Below are 22,363 nucleotides of genomic sequence, written 5' to 3'. Positions count from 1 at the left end.
CACTCACCCTTGGTGGGGCTCAAACCCTGGAGGCCAGAGCAAACAAGGCTATTGCTCACCAATTAAGCTCAATGGACACACCTGAAACTCCACATACTCGACTCACAGAGCCACACAACTGCTACCAATCAATATCCCCATTTTAATTAATTTGGCCATGTTTATTTCTTCGTGAAATTGAGGTTTTTTTTTTATTTACAGACTTCTTCAGTTGGGTGTATATCTGCATGTGTGTTAGGTTTGTTAATGTGAAAGGTGGGATCCACAAAGTTCAGAAAAATTGTCCTATCACCTGAAGCCTGATTTTCATTTGAGAGCCACCTGATTGTAAGCTCTGAAAACAAACTTTGGTCCTCTGCAAAACTAGCATGTGCTCTTAACCTGTGAGCAATCTCTCTCAAAGTATAGGTCATTTGTTTTAAGAATGTGAAAGCATGTTTACTGTGGGCAAATGTAAGGTGAGTTCACTGGTCCCAAGGAACGAGGTCAGGGAACTGGGCATGCAGACAGGGAGACAGGTCGTGTGGGAAGACAGAAAGAAGGAGCCTGAGAGAGGTTTCTTGTACTTTTTGTTTCTTTGTTTGTTTGTTTTGGCTTCTTCTGTATCTCAGGCTAGCACAGGTTTCCACAAGTTTTCCATGTTACCTGATAACTTTATCCACCTACTGAAGATTGTAAATTGTGATATTCCTGGCATGAATGTATTTATTTTGACTTCCCTTGAGAGGACAGTTGTTGGTGAGTCATTAATTTAGTTCCATTATTCAATTCATACAATCACAATGATATTTAAACAGAGAACCTGTGATCTATGGGCGTAATAAATACAGTGTACAATAAATCATTTTATTGATGTTTCACTATACAGCAAGTAGTAATAATGACTAGGCTGAGGGAGATTTTTTATTTTTGTTACAAATCAATACTTAGAATAAAATTCCTTTGCAAAATAGATGCTTCATATAGTAGAGGGAACTCTATATTATTGGACACCTTACACACACTTTGGGTCCTATGTAGAGTTTGGGAGTCCATAGGAATAAAACTCTAGAGACATGTGGCATAAAGGCTGGACATAGAGATTCCCAGTAATAATCTCATGGAGGCATGACAAAAACATCAAGACTTTAAAGCCTGACTGGAAAGCCTGTTTACCTTGCCCTGGGTTGTATTCTTCCCTTTAGGCATCCCTGATGGGGCCAAGGTGCCTTGTGGTTTGAATGGACTGTATTTTCATCTTCTGTGATTCATTTAATCCTACTTCATTGGAGATGTGTCTAGGCTGCTCGCTTTAGTTTGAATGTTTAGTACACATAACTGATCAGCCACATAAGAAGGTTGTAATCGTAGCCCAGAAAAAGGACAAGGGAAAGAAGTGTCAAGAAAATTTTTATTTTATACATGCCAATGCATTCATGCACCAGTGCCTTTCCATTCTGGACCCATTAAACATTCCAGGCACTACCAAGCCTGGTAGCAAGGATGGAAACAATCAAAGAGCCCAGTGAGATAACGTCCAGTTTTATATAACTACACAACAAAGCATCTTGTTATACTGTCTGGGCAGAAGTTGTGTATAAAGGCCAAATTCTGTTTCTGAGTGAACAGGACTTTCTTCCCACAGTTAATTTAATTTTTCTCCATGTCCAGCTCAGCGTTCAAGATCCCAGTCTCTGTACATCATGGTTTTCAACCGTCTGAGCAGTGTCAGAAGCCACAGTCTTTTAGGAACCCAGATGAGAGATGTGTCCCAAGAATGTTGTGTTTTCAAAAACAGAAGTCCTGTTTCACAATTTAGTGCCAGCAACAACAAAGTCTGCACCCATTGTGATAGACACAGCGCTGACCACATGTATGGCAGATATCTGTAGCAAAGGAGATGTTCTTGGTCTGCCTTATTACCCCGAGAGTATACATAAGCTCAGAAGAAAATTCGGCAAATCTTTCTACAGAAACTTGAGCCAAGTCATCATAGCACTCCAGAGGGGCAGGGTACTGTTCCACACGGATCCTGCTCCAGTTGGCTGTGTGCTGCATCAGATCCTTCAGAATGGGCACGGAGAAGTTATTGCTGTAGAAGTTGACCGTGGTGAGATGACAGCAATGTCTGAGGGCAGGTAGGAGGGCATAAAGCTGGGAGTCTGTCATCCTACACCACTGCAAATCCAGAGTCTCAAGAGTGTCTGCCACTTTCTCTAGGAGACCTCTCAGAGGCATAATATCCAGATCACATAAGACCACTCCTCTCAAATCCAGATGTTTGAGCTGAAAAAGGCTTTGACTGCGGGATAGGGAATCCAAGTCTTTCTGTGAAATTAGGTAGTATGTGATTGAAAGAGTCTCCAAGGGAGTCATCAGGCACCTAGGGATAGAACAGAGGGTTAGTTCTGGCTAATGGTGTTGTAGACATTTGGCTGGAATGTAGAGAGTAGTAGAAAGAACCAGATGCCCCAAGGTCAGTTTGACTAAATGATCAAGGACATCATTTATGATGCTTCCTGTTGGAAATTGATCATGCCCACCCCACAGTTCATCTATTGGCTTCACTTTCAATCTGAAAACAGTTCAACCCATAAATCCAGAAAGCACACAGAAATACTTCCATCCTAAGGAAGTCCTGATAGCATCTCGATATTTGCCATGGGCTCATTGTGTCTGGATTCTATCCTTCCCTCTGAAGTCACCCTTGCTCTCATTTACAGCCAACCTTGTACCCTTTGTCCCATGCACTCAGTTCTACTTGGGATCCAAAGATTTCACCTATGGGAATTGGAGTAAGATAGAAGTTTGTTTTCTCAGACTTGAGCATATAGTTCAGGTTCACTCTGTGCTACTGAGTCCTCCAAATCCTGGCTATCATCCCTGGAAGAATTACAACCCACTCTTACTACTACTCTTAACTCCAAGTCAATTCTCTCATTCATGAGTGCTCCTCTGAGACACTGATTTCATTTGTAAAATTTACCTTGTGGAACAGTATACATAAAAATCCTGAGTCCCATTAGTCCTTGAATATTTGTTCCTAGTGACGCTGACAGCATTAACCACTAATCTTTAAGATAAGAGAGACAAATTTGCTTTGGTATCTGACCTAGCTCTTCATTCTTACTTACCCTAGGACTTGATTCATGTGATCTCCAAGAAAATGGACACAGAACATGCAGAGATGCTGGAGACAATTGAATTTGGAGAACTGAGATATAAACTTCTTGATACACTTGGCTTCTCTGTCTCCTATTCCATTGCTATTAGAGAACATGATCCTGTGCAGGGGTGCCAGGAAGGCTTTCTGGAGATTTCTCATCTGTCCAAAGTAGGGAGCAAAATGTGCCAGCTCTAACAGAGTCCACTCAGTATGCAGTTCTAATTCTGTGATATGCTGTGGATCAAAAACCTTCAGGATCTCTCTGATAACACAGACTGGTAGATTCCAGACCTTCATCTTTGTACAGCAGAAATGTAGGGAGCCCTTTCTCTGCTGGGCCCACTTCAACAAGCATGTTTGTTCTTCCTTCAGGCAGGAACAGATGTACAGATCAACTATGACCTTCACACGCTTCCTTAGTGCATATCTGTGAAAGACTTTCATGACTTTCTTTTCTTTCAAGTTCTCTGCTGAACAGCTGCTATCTTCTTCTCCAGCCTGTATGTTCCAGAAATAATGGTGCATATTTCTCAGGTCGAGAACCTGCAGTTTTGTTCTCCTGTGGGTAGAATATATGAATGTCATGAGACTCTGAATCAACTTTTACTACATATATGTAAACTCATTTCTTCCCCCTGCTAAGATGTATGTTTTTTGGCACCTCATACCCAAACTGGACCCAGGCTTGCTTCACATGCTTTCCCAGATTTCCATCCTCTTGATTACTTTTCTTTCACTAAGGTATACCTTATTTCTCCTTAGTCACTTTATTAGTGGTTGGGGGAATCCCAGGGATATGCTCATTCTACTCTGAGGCTACATTTACTCTAGTCCATATTCTACTATAATCCATATCCAGCCATCCTTAGGAGAAGTAAATAGCTTTCATGGACCATGTATCCCTGCATGAAGATGCTATCAGAATCTTCTGATCCATGTATAACCAAGACAACTGCCCTGACACTCTCTACTGTGTAGTCCATGTGCTCTCTCCTATAGTAAGTGGTTATTCCTTACCTGGGGTGAAACTTTCTTGTCAGTCGCATGTCTACTCCATCCAGCACAGCCTGCAACATTTCCAGGTTAGGTGTCTTCATCAATGCACCCACAGGGAGACAGGGAAAAGGCCAAGATGCCACCATTTCCTTCACGAAGTTGATGTGTTTTCCAGTGAAGGCCTCCTTGAACAGTGCTGGGAAGAGCACAGCAGGCAGCTCTCCCAGAGAGGACATGGCCACATCTTCATTTCTTAGCAGAGACTGAATTGCCAGCTTCTCGAGTGTGGGTGGGCTCTGAACACTCATCTTTTAAGGTCTCCAGTCAGAAAGCACCTGGTAAAGGATTCAGAAAAGATTGAACTTTCAAGACAAAGTTCATAAAATTTCCTCACAATCACAACAACCACGAAGCTACTAAGTTCGTGCTCTGCCAATGGTAGAGACATCATTTTACCTCTTAATCCTAAACTGTTCATTTAAAGACAGACTCCCACACTGGCAACATGGCAGATTTTCCATCACTCAAATGGGTATAGAATTTTCTGCTCCAAATGGGTTAAGTGTGACCATTTCTTTAAAGAAAAAGAAAGGATGAAAGAGAGATAGGAAAATGGGAGAGACATCCAGGACAAAATGTGGATGACAGTAGCTAAATATTCAACAGAGGGGAGATGGAACCTTAATAGACAAGCATCAGTGGATACACGTGAATCCCAGTTGAAGGATGGGGCCACTAATCCATCTCAAAATGTTTAACCTAGAATTCTTCCTTTCTAAAGGAAAAGCAGGGAGAAAAATGCAATAGAGGCTGAAGGAAAGGCCATTCAGAGCCTATCTACTTTGGGATCCATCCCATCAACAGAAATCAAACTGTGACAGTATTGCCAATGCCAAGATGTGCTTACAGACAATAGCCTGGAATGGCTATCCTCTGAGAGGCTGTTCCAGACTTGTTTCAGACAATTGCGGACACTCTTAGGCAATCAATTTGGCTGAGCTTTGGACCACCATGGGAGAGATAGGGAAGAACTGAAGGAGCTGAATCACCTTCCAACCCCTAAAGAATAACAGAAATATTAACTAACTCAACCACGTGGAGCTCCAAAAGACTAAGCACCAATGAAAGAGTATGAGTGAATTCATCGTTTCAGATAAATATGCAACAAAAATTACCATATGTTGCAACAATGGGAGGGGAGGCTCTTGATCCAGAGGAACTTGTAGCCCCAGGGAAGTGGGATGCTAGAGGTGTGAGGGAAGAGTGGGTGGGCAGATGTGGGAGCACCTCATTAGAGTAAAAGTGGAGGGAGTTTGGGAGGAGAGTAGTCAAGGGGAAACCAAGAAGGGGGATAACTTCTATAATGTAAGCCAATACAATAATTAATAAAGGCAAAAAGAAAATAATGAAATACAAACAACCAACAAACACTATCCCTGAACTCAAGCAGTATTACAGAGCAATAGTGATAAAAACTGCATGGTATTGGTACAAGAGAAAGACAGATAGACCAGTGGAATAGAATTGAAGACCCAGAAATGAACCCAAACACCTATGGTCACTTGATTTTTGACAAAGAAGCCAAAACCATTCAATGGAAAAAAGATAGCATTTTCAGCAAATGGTGTTCGTTCAACTGGAGGTCAGCATGTAGAAAAATCTGGATTGCTCCATGCTTATCACCCTGTACAAAGCTTAAGTCCAAGTGGATCAATGACTTCCACATCAAAACAGATACACTCAAACTAACAAAAGAAAAAGTGGGGAATCATGGGCACTGGAGAAAATTTCCTGAACAAAACACCATTGGCTTATGCTCTAAGATCACAAATCGACAAATGGGAGCTTATAAAACTGCAAAGCTTCTGTAAGGCAAAGGACACTGTTGTTAGGACAAAATGGCAACCAACAGATTGGGGAAAGTTCTTTACCAATTCTACAGCTGATAGAGGGCTTATATCCAAAATATACAAAGAACTCAAGAAGTTAGAATGCAGGGAGACAAATAACCCTATTAAAAATGGGTTCAGAGCTAAACAAAGAATTCACAGCTGAGGAATGCCGAATGGCTGAGAAACACCTAAAGAAATGTTCAACATCTTTAGTCATAAGGGAAATGCAAATCAAAACAACCCTGAGATTTCACCTCACACCAGTGAGAATGGCTAAGATCAAAAACTCAGGTGACAGCAAATGCTGGTTAAGATGTGCAGAAAGAGGAACACTCTTCCATTGTACAACCATTCTGGAAATCAGTCTGGAGGTTCCTCAGAAAACTGGACATTGAACTACCTGAGGACCCAGCTATAGTTCTCTTGGGCATATAACCAAAAGATGCCCTAACATATAACAAAGACACCTGTTCCACTATGTTCATAGCAGCCTTATTTATAATAGCCAGGAGCTGGAAAGAACCCAGATGCCCTTCATAGAGGAATGGATACAGAAAATGTGGTACATCTACACAATGGAATACTACACAGCTATCAAAAACAATGACTTTACAAAATTCATAGGCAAATTAATCAAACTGGAAAATATCATCCTGAGTGAGGTAACTCGATCACAGAAAAACACACATGGTATGTACTCATTGATAAGTGGCTATTAGCCCAAATGCTCGAATTAGCCTAGATGCACAGAACACATGAAACTCAAGAAGCCAATGCTTCACTACTGCTTTAAAAGGGGAAACAGAATACCCTCGGGAGGGAACAGAGAGGCAAAGTTTGGAACAGAGGGAGAAGGAACACCCATTCAGAGCCTGCCCCACATATGGCCCATACATATACAGCCTCAAAGATAAGATGGATGAAGCAAAAAAGTGCAGGCTAACAGCAACCGGATATAGATCTCTCCTGAGAGACAGAGCCAGAATATAACAAATACATAGGCAAATGCCAGCAGCAATCCACAGACCTGAGAACGGGACCCTTGTTGAAGGAATCTTAGAAAGGACTGAAAGAGCTTGAACGGGCTTGAGGCCCCATATGAACAACAATGCCAACCAACCAGAGCGTCCATGGACTAAGCCACTATCCAAAGACTGTTCATCGACTGACCCTGGACTCCAAGTGCAAACATAGCAATGAATAGTCTAGTAAGAGCACCAGTGGAAGGGGAAGCCCTTGGTACTGCCAAGACCTAAGCCCCACCAAACGTGGTTGTTGTGGGGAGGGCGGTAATGGGGGGAGGATGGGGAGAGGAACACCATATGGAAAGGGAGGGGGATGGGCTAGGGTGATGTTGGCCCAGTAACCGAAAAGGGGAATAACAATTGAAATGTAAATAAAAAATACTCAAGTTAATAAAGATGAAAAAAAGAAAATAATGAAATACAAACATCCAACAAACAAGAAATAAAATAATCAAATAAGCAAACAACCAAGAAAAGAAACAAAAAACCTCCTGTTGTGGATCAAAATTGAATTCCTCTTAATCTATGGATGAAAACAGTGGGTTCTGAAATTTTCAGGTTTTCCTGGGTCCCAAAACAGACCGGGTCCAAAAACAAAGTTATGTTAAAGAGATGAAAAGCAAAGCCTTAGGTAATACATTTGAGTAAATCACAGGTATAATTCTAGATATTGTGAGTTAAAGAGGATCAAAGACACAAGGTCTCCAGGTCTCCAGTATGAGCCAGGGTCTTAGCAAAACAAACACAACAAGCATTTGTGAGAATGGAAATATGAAGTAATATGCTAGTAACCTTAGTCCTGAGGAGGCTGCTGAGTCAGGAGTGTTTTGATATCCAGCCTACCCAGAGCCACATGGCCATTTCTAGGAGAGCTTGAATAACATAGAATCACCTTCCTTTAAAATCTACCACAATATTGAAATCAACAGGCTAACATAGATGTTAGAGATGAGGCTAAAACTTGATTTGGAATTAAATCCAAGGACTTTGTTGAGTTCATCTAAAGAGAAAGAAATTAAATGTGTTGCATGACTCAAAGGAAACCATTTACATACCAGTTCTGAGCACTGCAAGGAGGTCTCTGAGTCCCAGGGAAACCAGGCAGCTATCTAGGCTCCAGGGCTCTGAATGTTTTCTCTAGCTCCACTGAAGCCTGTATATACCTCCCTGCTCACCCTCCCTATTGCAAGCACACCCTCCAATCACAAACTGGAATTAGATTGGATGGTTAAACTCCACCCTTTGAATTCTATAGGGAACATCATCCAACCAGTTCCTTGATTGAATCAGAGCTCTCTGTGAGAATTCCTCCACACTAGACCACCCCTCAAACATTTCATTTAATTAGCAACATATCGTGGAATTTGTGGCTTTCCCCCCTCATTTCCTTAATTATTACCTAGTTTTGAATTCGGCAATGTACTGGGTCCTATTTTGAAACCAGGGTTGTTTTAGAACTCTAAGTTCAACGATCATTGAGCCTCACTATCTTTCTTCCTGCTTGGATTAATGTTGTAATCACTATACCCATATGTTCTGGTGCTCAAGGACTGAGTTGAATTCTTTTCCAATAAACTACAGCATCACCTATTCAAGAGATGTAGGCAGGAGCATAGCTTGATTCCATTAATACTGTCCTAGGGTGCTGGGTGTGTACTCAATATGCAGACAACCTTGGAGCATACAGGGCAAGCTCTCTCCAGCATTCCATGCAGTTTGGAAGATAGCCAAATCTGTAATCTCACAGTGCAAGAACTGAAAGCTGGAGGATCAATTCAAGACCATCTGCAGTCATATCTTAATACAGGAACAGCCTGGACACTACATTTTGGCCGATTTCTAAATGGATCCAAAGATAAAGATTAAAAAGGAGTGTCTGACAGAGATGCTGCTCTGGACTACCAAATATGAGGGAATATTTCATGTAGGTTCAGCCTAGCATGCTTGCTTAAGACAAACTCATGTGGGGGATGTGCTGTGCAATTGAATTTAGGTGTTCTGTAAATATGAGAGTCCTGAACTAATCCTAGAGCATTTCAAGATACCTGGCAACCACTGAGCATCTCTCCATTCCCAGTGATCCTTCACTTCTGAAAACATACTTCAACTGTCTTAAAACCATGGATGACATGTCCCTCCCTGACACACTTTATAAATTGTTTTGAAAACTTTAGTACCGTATAGGTTTGCCTAACACATTATATTATAGCCAAAGATGACATCATATTTCTCAGTCTGTACTCACTCTCACATGTTCTGGAAAGAAATGGATGTCGCCGTCTGTCTAGATCATGCAGTGATATATAATCTACTCTTTTGTGAATTCCAAGCAAGGACTTTATTCCCTGACTTACAGTGTTGTGGGAGGGAAATGTTAGAGATTCCCCCCAAAACCAACATGATCTGATCTGATGCAACTCACAGCAGGATTTTTGCTCTATTAAAGCAAGTTCCACAACCCTCCCAACTCACCTTCATCATATAGGAAAGTTTCGTGGTGGGGGGTCCCAAATTTTCTATCATGGCAAGGCTTTATAATAAGCAGCAAGCAGAGATAAGTGTGCAAGCATCTAATTGGAAAGCTACTATGGCCTTATTATAATTGGCCATTGCTGGGAGACAAACATAAACTTAATTTCTGTTGCCCTCTTCATTTTTGGTTTATAGACAAGGTGTGGGCTTGTAACTAAAGGATGTAGGTTTGTTACAGGAATAACCTATAGATACTGGTCTGGCTGAGGGTATAACCTGGTAATGCTGGTCTTGTTGGGGATTAGCCTAGAGATTTGGTTTTGTTGAGGTGCAACTTTGAAATTTATAAAATGTAGCAGCTGTTAGTTTACCTGAGTTCACACATACATCAGGTTCTCTAAAATGGAGTCTGAACATAAAAATAAGGCATTTCAGCAGCTATAGAAATCCTTGCCAAAATGTATGCATGTCATCCTCCTGCCTCAGCCTTCTGAATGCTGCCTTAGTAGAAGATGGTAAAGCATGAAGCTCAACTCTTTCTTCCAGACCAGACAAATAATTGTGTAAGGTGTTTGTCATGTCCTTTTATAATGCCGTTTTATGGTATTGTGCATGTATTTTCAATAGTACACTAAGGGCTCCAGAGGACTTCCTGCTGAACAATGATGGTAATAAATGATGAAAACACAGCCAGGTGACTTTGCTCGCATAGAAATTCTCCCAGCAGGAAAGGAAGGCAAAGGCAGGAGGATCTCTGGGAGATGAAATTCAAAATTGACCCTATCTATAGAACACCAGACTAGCAAGTGGGCTAGAAAGTTTTTTCAAGCACATACAGAGCAGGACTAAGGAACAGGATCTCAGTTTCAGTCAAGTTCAGAGGGCACACTCAACCAAAGACAGAACTGACAAAAATAAAGAAACAAACAAGCAAACAAACAAAAATACAAGTAACCTGACAGGCCCTCCATCCTCCTACTCTGAAGAGCATGGCACAGAAGATCAAAGTCACCAGGACAGGGGTCCTTGAATCTTGGTAAAACCATGCTGGCCAACCAGCTGAATCTAATGTGTTCCACCCATGCATGGAATTCCTCAAGCACATCCTGGGCAAGCTTCTCAGAGGGACATATGGCAATCACAGAGAAGCTCTAGAGAAAAGCTTTTATGAATATAATTGCATCAGGTGTCTATCCTGTCTCATTGAGCTCAAAGCCTGCACCTGAAGATAGTCCTTTCTCCAACATTGGGAATTTAGAAAAAAGCCTCCATGCCCTGTGAGGCTTGATTTTTTTCCAGCTTCCTAAAAAAGAGTCACTGTCTTTATCTCTGGCCAGATGTAACTGTGGGTCTTCCATTAATAACTGTGGTTCCTGTTAACTTGTCAACGTCTAAGCTAGCCCTTAAGCTTCGTAATTACCTGCTAGTGAGCCCATCCGAGCTCAAAGTCTCCTTTTCCTTGTTCCCAATTTATCCTGAAAATCTTTCTTTCCACTATCGATTTCTCTTTCCTTTTCCCAGGAGGCATCCTTAGTGCTTTGGAAGCAACCCTTATTCTCTTGACCCAAGGAGCTTGGACTCTGTACTGCAGTCATTTTCATTCATGAAGTACAAGACATGTGACTGAGCTGCCTATTTAACACCCAGCTCTGATTGTAATTATATGTTTAGATGAGACAGAATTACATTTTGTAGTCTAGGCTAGACTCAGTTTTGGGGCCTTCCTTTCTCAGTACCTTGAAGCTTGCATCACCACCCTGGATCATCTCTGCTGCTGTTCTCTCCATGATGAAAATCTTAGTTCATTTGTGTTTTGGTGTGTCAGCAATGGAGCCTGCATGTAGTGTAGGGAGAACTAGAACCTGAACTAGTTTCTTTCAGTATACCTGTGGTTATCATTAGTGAATTCAGGCATGGCAGCAATTGAAATTCTAGTCTGAAACACTCACTAGCTGTAATGTTCTCTTAAGGTTTTTATTTAGAAATTTTGTTTGCTTTGTCCATTGGGGAAATTTTTTTGTTTTCTTTTTTGTTTTTGATTTTTTTGTTTTCTGTTGTTGTAGTTTTTTGTTTTGTTCTGCTTTATACAGTGTTTGTTTGTTTAAAAGCTAGTTGTTCCTGAACTCACAGTGTACACCAGGCTGACCTTGACCTCACAGGTCCACCTGTTTCTACCTCCCTATTGCTAGGGTTAAGGCCTGTACAGGAACCACTGCGTAAACCATACCTTGTTTAAGTCTTTGTTTTCTTGTTCTGAGAATAGGTATCTCTTTTAAGAGCCCTACTATCTCGCAAGCCACTCTGTGGACTGATTTGGCCTGGATCTGGATGATCCCTCTGCCTCTGTCTCCTCAGTGCCCCCTTTCCCAGCTCTGGTTGAATTTTAAGACATACCCTTACTCCAAAGGCTTCACAGATAAGGCTAGCCCTGAGTTCACTGAATCAGTCAACCTTCGGCTCCTGAGTGGAGGAATTAAATTTGTGTGCCAACATTCCCAACATAGATGTACTGTTTTAAGAAGGTTTATTCTATGTGTAGGGGTGTTGTGCCTACAAATATGAATGGGCATCACTCACATGCCTGGTGCCAAAGAAGGTCAGAAGTGTGTTTCAGATTTTGGTGGAACTGGAGTCACAGACCAACTCAAGCGACCCTATACGTGATGGGAATAGAGGACTGACAGGTTCTCGATCTGGGTCAGGGAACTCTAAAGCCCATATCCTACTCCAGGCATCATCCCCTTCAGTAAGTCTGTTGGGCTGATCCTACTTCAAATCTCTGTTTCCTGGGGTGTCAAGGACAGCATCTCCCTCAGAACCTACTTTTTTCTTTGTTTTTTTGTCCATTTACAGAGCAAGTTTTGTCGGGCTCTTGCTATTCTTCAGCTTACAATTTGGCTGAAGATGACTTTTAGCAGAGTCTCCTACCTCCAACTGTCAATTTTCAGCTTAGCAGCATGCCCCATCATGTATGCTGCACAGAGAGTTGGAGATAGGACTCCCAGTATACTGCTTGACTTCCTAACATCTGACTCAGACACAGCATTCTGGCTACAATAGTTATAAAGCAAGCCATGGTCCAGTTCCACCTTTTGTTGGCTGCTGTGGCAGTTCATTGAGAGAGCATCCACTTCAGTCCTTGAGCTTCAGTACATATTCCTTTCTCTGATGCAGTGCTTGCTTTCAAATCCAGTGGAAAAGAATATCGTTGAATTATTTTATGTCTTTAAATGGCTGCAGATTAAACCACGAGCTGAAGCAAAGTGGACATGACTCTGGTCCCATGAATAAAATTCAGCCAGATATGGTTATTCACAACAGTAATCCCAGGATAAGAAGGATTCTGAGGCATGAGTACTGCTAGACCTTAGACTTCTAGCACAACCTTGTCTTCAGAGCATGAACCAGTCCCTGAAACACATTGAAAACTAAGAAAACCTTAAGCAAATGAAGGAACAAATCAAAAAACGTGGTGTTATATGGTGAATGAACAGGTGTATGTTTGTACTTAGCCAAGAAACTTTTTTTATGGGGGGCAAGAGGGCAGGGCTTGTCATGAGTGGTGAGTATGTCACAACCCCTTCTGATTCAATCAATGAAATGATTGGATGTTTGCTCTAGACGTAAAAGTGTGGAGATTAAATCAGGAAATCAAAATGCAGTTCCCAGTTGAAGGGTGTGGCTTCAATAGGGAGGGGTGAGCAGGGAGGTGCATTAAAGCTTCAGTGGAGCCAGAGAACACACTCAGAGACCTGCATCCTGGAAAACAGCCTGGTTTGGCTGGGACTCAGAGACCTATCTGCAGTTCTCAGACTGGTATGTAATGATTTTCACTTGGGTCATGTAGTTTGATGAAGAGAAATTTAGACTCCAGGATAGCAGAGAAATCTTCATTTCTATCTTGTGAAAGGAACACATTGATGACCTTGGGTTTCATTCCAAATGAAGTTTTAGCCTTATCTCAGGTATATTTTTATTATAGCTTGCATATTAGTGTGCTCGATATAATGTTTTGAGAAAAGGATTCTCTATGTTGTTCAAATTCTCTTAGAAGTGACCATGTGGCTCTGGGTAATGTGAAAGGCAGATCATTCTGACTGAGGTGTTCTCTCATATTTTGTTCACTGAAATGATAGTCTGTGATTCACATTGCAGACCTGGAGACCATGTATCTTTGATCTACCTTAACTCTGAATAGCCGGAGTTCCACTTGTGAGTTACTCACATGTGGACATGATCCTCTTCTCAGAAAAGGGAACCCTAAAATGTTCAGAAATATACTGACTTCATCCTGATTTCTTGGAATCAATACTGATCTACATCAGTAGGCTTTGGTTTGTTGGTATGTTCAATGGGTTTGTTAGAAGTGCTGTTAATTTTTTAAAATTTTTTGAGAAAAGGTTATACGTAAAGCATTTTTACCTGAAAATTCTGTGCAATTTGTGTGGTTGAAAGGCTCCCATAAAAACATTGTGGGAGTCTGTCTTTCCACTCCCAGTTTAGGATAAAGAGGTAAATTGTTGACTCTACCATTGCCAGAGAAGTAAGTGAGAAGCTTAAAGGTTGCTATGATACTGAAGAACTTTTTATAAACTTTGTCTTGAAATTATATTCTTTTCTGACTCCTTCCCCAGGAGCCTTCTTCCTAGAACCCTTAGAGGATGAGTGTTCAGAGCCCACCCACACTCCAGAAGCTGTCAAGGCAGACTCTGCTGAGAAATGAGGCTGTTATCATGTCCTCTCTGGAAGAGCTGCCTACAGTGCTCTTCCCAGCATTGTTCAAGGCCTTTGAGGGCAGGCATAACAAGCTTTTGAAGGAAATGGTGGCAACTTGGCCTTTCCCCTGTCTTCCTGTTGGGGCATTGATGAAGACACCTAACTTGGAAACCTTGCAGGCTGTCCTAGAAGGTGTAGATATGCGACTGACAAGAAATATTCACCACAGGTAAGGAGTAACGAAGTACTATAGAAGGGAACACAGGAATTAGACTTTAGAGATTATGGGTTCTGGCAGAGTGTTTTCTGATGGGATCTTCAGACTCTGATACCGAAGGCTTGAAATCTATTGGTTGCTTGGAGTAAGGAGAGTTTTCTCTGGATTAGAGCTTTGAATAGACGTAGCATCACAGTAGAATGCACCTAACCCTGGTATTCCCATAACCACTAATTTTGGGACTAAGGAAAAATTAAGAGTAGCTTGTTGGAAAGAAAGTGACCATGCATACAAATGTAGCTCAGGAAAAGCTTCCATAGAATGTGTGTGCACATTGTACTCTTGTTGCATAAAACCTACACCATGGCAGGGTAGGGGAGAATGGAGTTTAGACTCCTGTAGTGTAAACTGACTGAAGGTCTTGTCTTCCAATATTTCAACTTTTTCACCCTCAGCAAGGGAAAACTTCAGGTTCTGGACCTGAGGAATGTGCACCATACTTTCTGGAACATATGGGCTGATGAAGAGGATGGCAGCTGTTCTTCAGAGTCCTTGGATGACAATCCGGTAGTGAAGGTCCTTCCCCGATATGCACTGAGGCACAAACTGAAGGTGGCAACTGAGCTGTGCCTCAGGCCCCGTCTTGAGGAAGCACAAGCATACTTCTTGAAGTGGGCCCAGCAGAGAAAGGGCTTCCTGCATTTCTGCTGTACGAAGCTGAAGATCTGGGCTATGCCTATGGACTTTATCAGAGAGATAGTGAATGTCTTTCACCCAGAGCACATTGAGGAATTGGAACTGAACACTGAGTGGAATGTCTTCCAGCTGGCCCATTTTGCTCCCTTCTTTGGGCAAATGAGAAATCTTCGCAAACTGCTCCTGGCACCCCTCTACAAGAATGTATTCAAGATTGCCAATAGAACAGGGGAGAGAGAGCACAAGTCTGTCAAGGGTTTCATTTCTATATTCTTGAAATTCAAATTGTCTCCAGCATCTCTCCTTGAGTGGCGTCCATTTTCTTAGAGACCACCTGAATCAGGTCTTCAGGTAAGCAAGGATGGAGGGCTGGGTTACGTAGCAGAGCAAACATTCCTCTTCCATTTTCAGGTTTAGTGGTGCAGGTTGTTTTTAAGTCAGTCAATAGGAACAAAGAATTTGGGAGTCTTTAGACTAGGGAAGTTGTGTGTAGTGATTCAAAGTCACAAATGAGCTGTTCTGAAGTAGAGGATTGAAGGAAGTTATGCAATAGTTCTGATCTGGTCAGGAGGGTTTGTAATTCTTTTTGGAATTGTAGGTAAGCAACAGCCCAGAAAGAGAAAGGGAAAATGAGCATGTAGTTAAGAGTGGCAGGACTCAGCAGAAAGTAAGGAAGGGAGCTCTCAATGGGGTTCTGTGGGAACAGTCTTCTATCTTTCCCTGAATTCCCATGAATGAAGGGTTTTGACCGACATAGGACTGAGTGACTGGGGCCTGAGGAAAGGAAGACTAAATCGCGTGTTCAGAGCCTAGGAATGAATGCATCTAAGAGTGAGTCTACAAATAATTCCCTAGATATAGTCAAGAATATTTTAGCATAGAACTTTTTCCTCTTATAGCATGGTCCTGTAGGATAAATTGCTTCTCTGCTTGAGACTGAGAGCAACAGATCAGCTGTGGGTGTGAATGGACTGATTTTAAAAGGAAACGTCTTTCATAATATCTTTGATCATTTGGCCACCTGGTCCCTTCTTTGATTTCATAAACCCCACCCCACAAAACCCATCACCAATTACAAGAGCTAACATTCTTGTCTTCTTTATTTCTAGGAGCCTGATGACACCCTTGGTGAAACTCTCCATCGTGCACTATGGAATTTCACAGAAAGACTTGGATTCCTTCTCCTGCTGTCAGAGCCTCTTTCACCTAAAACATCTGGAGATGAGCGGTGTGAAGTGCTTTGGATATTATGCATCTGAGAAGTCTCATGGAGAAAGTGGCAGATAATCTTTAGACTCTGGATTTGCAGGGGTGTAGAATGAAAGACTACCAGCTCAATGCCCTCCTACCTGCCCTCACACGATGCTCTCAGCTCGCCAAGATCAACTTCTACAACAGTGACTTCTCCATGGCCATCCTAAAGGACTTTTTGCAGCACACTGCCAACTGGGGCAAGATCAATGTGGAACAATACCCTGCACCTCTGGAGTGCTATGATGAGTTAGCTCATGTCTGCAGAGAAAGGTTTGCCCAACTTTGATTGGAGCTCACGGATACGCTTGGGACAATAAGGCAGCTCAAGAGCATTTCTTTTGCTACAAATATGTGCCACAAATGTGGTATGCAGCGTGTCTATGGACGGGAGAACAGAAGTTGTAGTTGCCGGCTGTAAACATGGGTACCAGACTACTAGATATGAATAAATAACAGGATTCTGACACAACTCTAACCTGGGGTGCTCACTGATTATGATTTCAGACACTGCTTATATGGGTGAAAACAAAAATCATGTACAGAGACTGGGATCTTGGAATCTAAGCTTGACAAGGGAAACTGTCTGATGGACCGTGGGAATAGGGGCCTTGTGGAGTCAGAAACAAAACTTGGCCATTTTCACGATCTGTAGTCTGGACAGAGAACGTAGAGTCTTTGTAGTTTACTTTTCAACTTTTTGTTCTTCACTGAAATATTCAGTGAATAACTAGAGCATGTGTTCTTTTTTAGATGTCATTAATGTTGTTATATTTGAATAAAGTATCTAAATTAAAGGATTCTGTAACAGGTACCATCTAGGGAGGGTATAAATGAACAATTTAATGCCAGGCATGTACGGATTCAGAATCTTGGGCAGGTGGATAAAGTTATCAGTTAAGGTGGTTCATATATGGAAATTTAGGTGGCCTGTCATACAGAAAATGATACAAACAACCTCTGTTTCTCACACTCTTTTTCTCTTCCTCCTCATCACCCTGGCTACTTGACTACCTGTCATTACACAGGCCTTGTTGCTTTGAACCAGTGAACCTGCTGCTCCTTGCTCACAATAAACTCCTTTCATACTCCTCAGATAAATAAAGAAGCAAACAAACAGCCAGAGAAGCCATAGACTAAAGGAGATGATTCTTGTTTTCAGAGCACATATTGCTTTAAAAGGTCATCAAAGTTTTTTTTTTTTTTCAAAAGTAATACCATCAGGTGGCTCTCAGCTATAACTCAGGTTTCAGGAGGTAAGCCCTTTTTCAGGCCTCTGTGGATCCCAGCTTTAATATTCCCAATATGCAGAATATATGTATACCCACTTAATTGAGAAAGTCTTGGAATAAACCCTCGATTCAACGAAGACTTAAAAAACAAACTAATTATTTGGAGTGAAGATGTTCAGTAAAGTCTGCTTGCTTGAATTTTGTGTGGCTCAATATTATTTCTCATACAGGGAAAAGAGTATGTGGATTTTCAGGTTTTTCCATCGAGTTCAATTAGTGAGTAATAGCCTAATTTCCTCTGGGTTCTAGTTTGAGATCTCCAGCCTGGAAGACTGAAAAGTACTAGGCATTTGTATTAGAACACCCTCTGTCTGTCTGTCTTCCTATTTTTTTCTATTTATTTTTTGAGCCCACAGTCATGCAAATGCACAGACCACAGAAGTGTGATTCAAAAAATAGATAGAGTTTCAGTCTAATTTTCCATTTCAACATTGATACAAAATTCTATATACAATGCTGAGAATTTAACTCCAAGAACACATCAAGAACATTATCTATCTTGATACAGTAGGCTTCATCCCAGGGATGCAGTGATGGTTCAACATAGGAAAATGCAGCAGTATACTACACCATATATACAAACAAATAGAAAAGTCCAAATGGTCATCTCATTAGATGCTGAAATACGTTTTGACAAAACCTAGTACCTCTTCATGTTAAAAGTGTTTTGTAGACCAGAAATAAAGGCATAAACGTAAAGACAGTAAAGTCAATATACAGTAAGCTGACAATTAACCTCAAATTCAATGGAAAGAAAGGTAAAGAACTTTGACTAAAACCAGGGACAAGACAGGGAAGTCAACTCTCTCCCTATCTCTTCAATATAGAATTTAATGTCCTAGCTAGAGCTCTATGACAACTAATGCCAATTTCGGGGAAGCATTTTGGACAGGAAGAACTCAAAGTAACTCTATTCACAAAAGAATTCAGAGTATAAATAAAAGACACTCCAACCTCTATGAGAGAGCTGCTTCAGCTGATAAATACCCTCACCAAAGTGACTAGATAGAAAATTAAGTCAAATACTACAGAAATGCTCCTTTACACAAGGGATGAACGGGAAAAGAAAGAAATTTGGGAAACAATATGATCTTTAAATATGAATCATTTTCATGAATTTCTTATGGTAATAACTCAAAGATGTTTTAATTTAAAGCAGTTCTTAGATATATTGGTACAAATTTAAAATATTTACATTGATGGACATGTTAGTGGTTTCAACAAAGCTGAGCACTCTCATACTTGTCTCAGATGGCATCTGAAAACATTCTAAATCCCTTTGATTGATGGTAATTGGGAACTTAACTTTAATACATTATAAAGTTTGAAAACATCTTTTAGTGCATTAGATTCTGTTTTAATTGTTAGTGACAAGTTGTTCAGTGGGACATGTGGGGAGAGACAAGGTAGAGTTATTTAATGCACTAAAGCTTCTCCAAGACAGCAATGTCCAGTCTCCTGCCTGAGGCATTCCATCTTCCCCAAGTCATTGAATGCCAGTCAGCCAGCTTCTGGAAACTGAGCACCTTCCCAGGAATTCCTTCACAGCCCTTCTCACTGAGCGGAAGTACATTAAAATGAATGTGTGAAGAAATTCCGAAGGAAGCACTTGTATCATCTTATAGGAATCTGAGAGGAAGACAGGTAAGCTGTAAATAACAGAAGGTACCAGTTGAGGAAGGAGATAAGGAGGGAGAGTCATGTCTGTATAGTAAGGGTCAGCAATGGAGGTCTGCACACACGGTAGAAAAAGACAGGTGGGGGTCTATAGAAGGGAAAGGCATGTAGGGAGCTGGGACATGCCGCACCTCAAAGATGGTGCTGGTTTCTGCCTTCCACCCTCCCAAGAGTGAGCGCTCCTTGTAGTACACAAGTCCTTATTTGGCTATGCCTGCCTGGCCTGCTAGCTTCCGCATAGTGACAGCCTATCTGCATACCCCACGTGGCACGTTGGGGTTGGTTGGCGTTGGGTACTTAAGCTGATGTAGGGCATTCCCCGGGGTAGTAGTAGAAGATTGTATCAAGGTTCCTGAATAAACTGCTTGAAGAAGGTCTCCTCTGGTCGTGTCTTCCTTGCTGGTTGAGGTTGGGCGCGACAAGTGGTTGCCCGTACGGGGACCTTCTGAGATCAGAACTTCTTGCAGTCAGGGCAGTGCTGGTAAGTTCCCAAGATAAGGTGGGATCATAAAGACCTCGGGAAATAAATGGTCCTAAAGTGTCAGGGTAGTGAGCAAGAAAGCTCGTGGTAGCAGTGAACCAAAAGTAAAGCTCAGGGCAGCAGTGAACCGAAAGTAGCAAGACACGCGGTGAATTTAGCCGTAGCAGCATAGAAAGTTTTTGTTATGGGGACCTCACAGTCTCATCCAATTTTTCTGGCTCTTCAAGAGCTGTTCGAGCCAAAGAAACTAAAACGAAAAAGGAGCACCATAGAGAGATTCTTGAGCGAATGCGATGCCATTACACCCTGGTTTGCAGTCTCTGGTAATCTTACTGTGGCAAGTTGGGAAAAATTAGGGAAAGACCTTGATTTTGCCTGGGAACAAGGAACCCTGAAACATGAGGTCCGGCCCATGTGACGCTTAGTGCGTAGTTGCCTCGAGGATCAGAAACGTTGTTAGGTAGCTATAGAGAAGGGGCAAGCTGCCCTAGAAATGCTTCAAGAGGAGAGGTCAGAAAAGCAGGGAATTGCAAAGGAGACAGACTCAGAAAAGACAGATACAGAGGAGGAAACAGATGAAACAGATTCAGAAGAATAGTTACAAGAGTTGATAGATCAAATTCGGAAACAGTCTCTAAGGAATAGACAGAAGAAGAAAAGGAAAAAGTCTAAAAGGCAGAGGAACCTCCTGGGCAGTTCCCCTCGGCTCCTCCTCCCTGCAATGTTGTAGAGGGAGGAAGTAGAGTTTCGGGTAGTACATTCTGCCCTGAAGTGTGGAGAGCAGTTCATACTGAGCTGCATTTGGCCTATCCTGTCTATGTGGATGCTAATCAACAAAGATATCATGAGCCTCTTGATTTCAAGGTGATGAAAGCCTTGGCTGAGTCAGTGAGAACATATGGTATCACTGCCTCCTTTACTATTGCTCAGATAAGGCTCTGCACAGATTTTGCATGACTCCTAATGATTGGACTAACCTGGCATGCCTCAGCCCAGGGCAGTATCTAGATTGGAGAGCTTTTCTAATTGAATATGCAAATGAACAGGCTGTTGCCAATTTAGTGGCAGGAGGTGGGCAGGCAGCCTGGGACAGAGACATGTTGTTAGGGCAAGGGCGTTTTGCTAATCAGCAGACAGGTTTCCCTGGGGAAGTTTATGCACACATAAATGAGGTTAAATTATTAGAGGGTAAAGGTTTGTTTATTGCCCCCGAAAAGGTACAAAAGGGCAATCTTGTAACTTATTTAGGAGCAAAAGTAAGTCCTTATACCATTATCCCCCAGAAGGTTGAATTGAGGAAAGATAATCTTAAGACTCTTAATGATTTTCAAAAATTACTAGGAGATATTAATTGGGTCAGATGTTATTTAAATTTATGAAATTATGAACTAAAACCGTTGTATAATATTTTGGCTGGGGATTCAGGCTTGGATGCTCCTAGACAATTGACTTGATGAAGCAAGGGAAGCTTTAAAGAGGGTTGAAAAAAAGATTACAAAGTGCCAGTTTGCATCGACGGAAGGAGGGTGCAGACATCATATTATGCATTCTAGCCACCTACATGCAGCCCACAGGATTGTTGTGGCAAGATGGCCCTCTGCTTTGGGTTTATCCCAAGGCTTCTCCAGCTAGATCAGTAGAGTACTATCCTACAGCTGTTGCAGAATTAACCCTGAATGGGATCCAACAATGCACTCAATTCTTTGGTGTGTCCCCTACCTCGATTATAGTGCCCTATACAAGTCAGCAGATAAAGATCTTATGTGGCACTGTGGATGATTGGGCCATATTATGCTGTGGATTCCATGGAAAGATAGATAATCATTATCCAAAACATCCTTTGCTATCATTTTTTAAGGAACATCCTGTAATTTTACCTAAGGTTACCGCCAGTGTTCCCATACAGGGGGCCCCAAACATTTTTACAGATGGATCCACAACTGGCTGTGGAACCTATATGGTTGAACATCAAGAGCCAATTTTGTGTCAATATCAACTTGGCTCTCCACAAGTAACTGAACTCAAAATTGTGCTGGAAGGGTTTAAAAATTGTTCTTTTGCCTTTAATTTGCTCTCTGATTCATCGTATGTTGTTAATGCAGTTAAGATATTAGAAGTGGCTGGCCCTATTAAAATTAGCAGTATGGTATGCCAGCTATTGAGGGAACTTCAGGAATTGATCTGGGGAAGAGATCACCCATTTTTTATCCAACATATTAGAGCTCATACTGGCCTACCTGGTCGTTTAAGCGAAGGAAATGATATTGTAGACCGTTGGAGCAGGACAGTGTTTATTTTCTTGAGCTCCTCTCTTGATTTGGCCAGACACTTCCATCAACAGCTTCATGTGCCTACAAAGACTTTACAACAATAGTTTCATTTGTCTTAAGCTGATGCTAGACAAATAGTTTTGGACTGCCCACAGTGTGTGACTTTCCATCATCCCCCTAGTGTGGGGGTTAATCCCAGGGGCTTTCTGCCTTTAAAGATTTGGCAAATGGAT

General features: G+C 41.7%; 1 protein-coding gene and 1 pseudogene across 2 annotated transcripts; one reads left to right on the top strand and one right to left on the bottom strand.

Moving 5' to 3' along the window:
* Positions 1-1,794: 1,794 nt before the first annotated feature.
* LOC134481896 (PRAME family member 20-like) lies at positions 1,795-4,449 on the bottom strand. Of its 2 annotated transcripts, none has more exons than XM_063273877.1 (3): positions 4,163-4,449; positions 3,114-3,704; positions 1,795-2,362 (listed from the first exon to the last, which is right to left on the bottom strand). In XM_063273877.1, the coding sequence occupies exons 1-3, from the start codon at positions 4,447-4,449 to the stop codon at positions 1,795-1,797; spliced, it is 1,446 nt and encodes a 481-aa protein (XP_063129947.1). The 2 variants fall into 2 exon arrangements, with proteins under 2 accessions (XP_063129947.1, XP_063129948.1); XM_063273878.1 differs by having other exon boundaries at positions 2,228-2,362; positions 3,584-3,704.
* A 9,742-nt stretch (positions 4,450-14,191) lies between these two features.
* Positions 14,192-16,418, top strand: pramef20-ps3 (PRAME family member 20, pseudogene 3; annotated as a pseudogene).
* The last annotated feature ends 5,945 nt before the right edge of the window (positions 16,419-22,363 follow it).

Source organism: Rattus norvegicus, chromosome 14, assembly GCF_036323735.1.
Source record: "Rattus norvegicus strain BN/NHsdMcwi chromosome 14, GRCr8, whole genome shotgun sequence".
NCBI lineage: Eukaryota > Metazoa > Chordata > Mammalia > Rodentia > Muridae > Rattus > Rattus norvegicus.
This window is presented reverse-complemented; position numbering and strand designations above follow the sequence as displayed.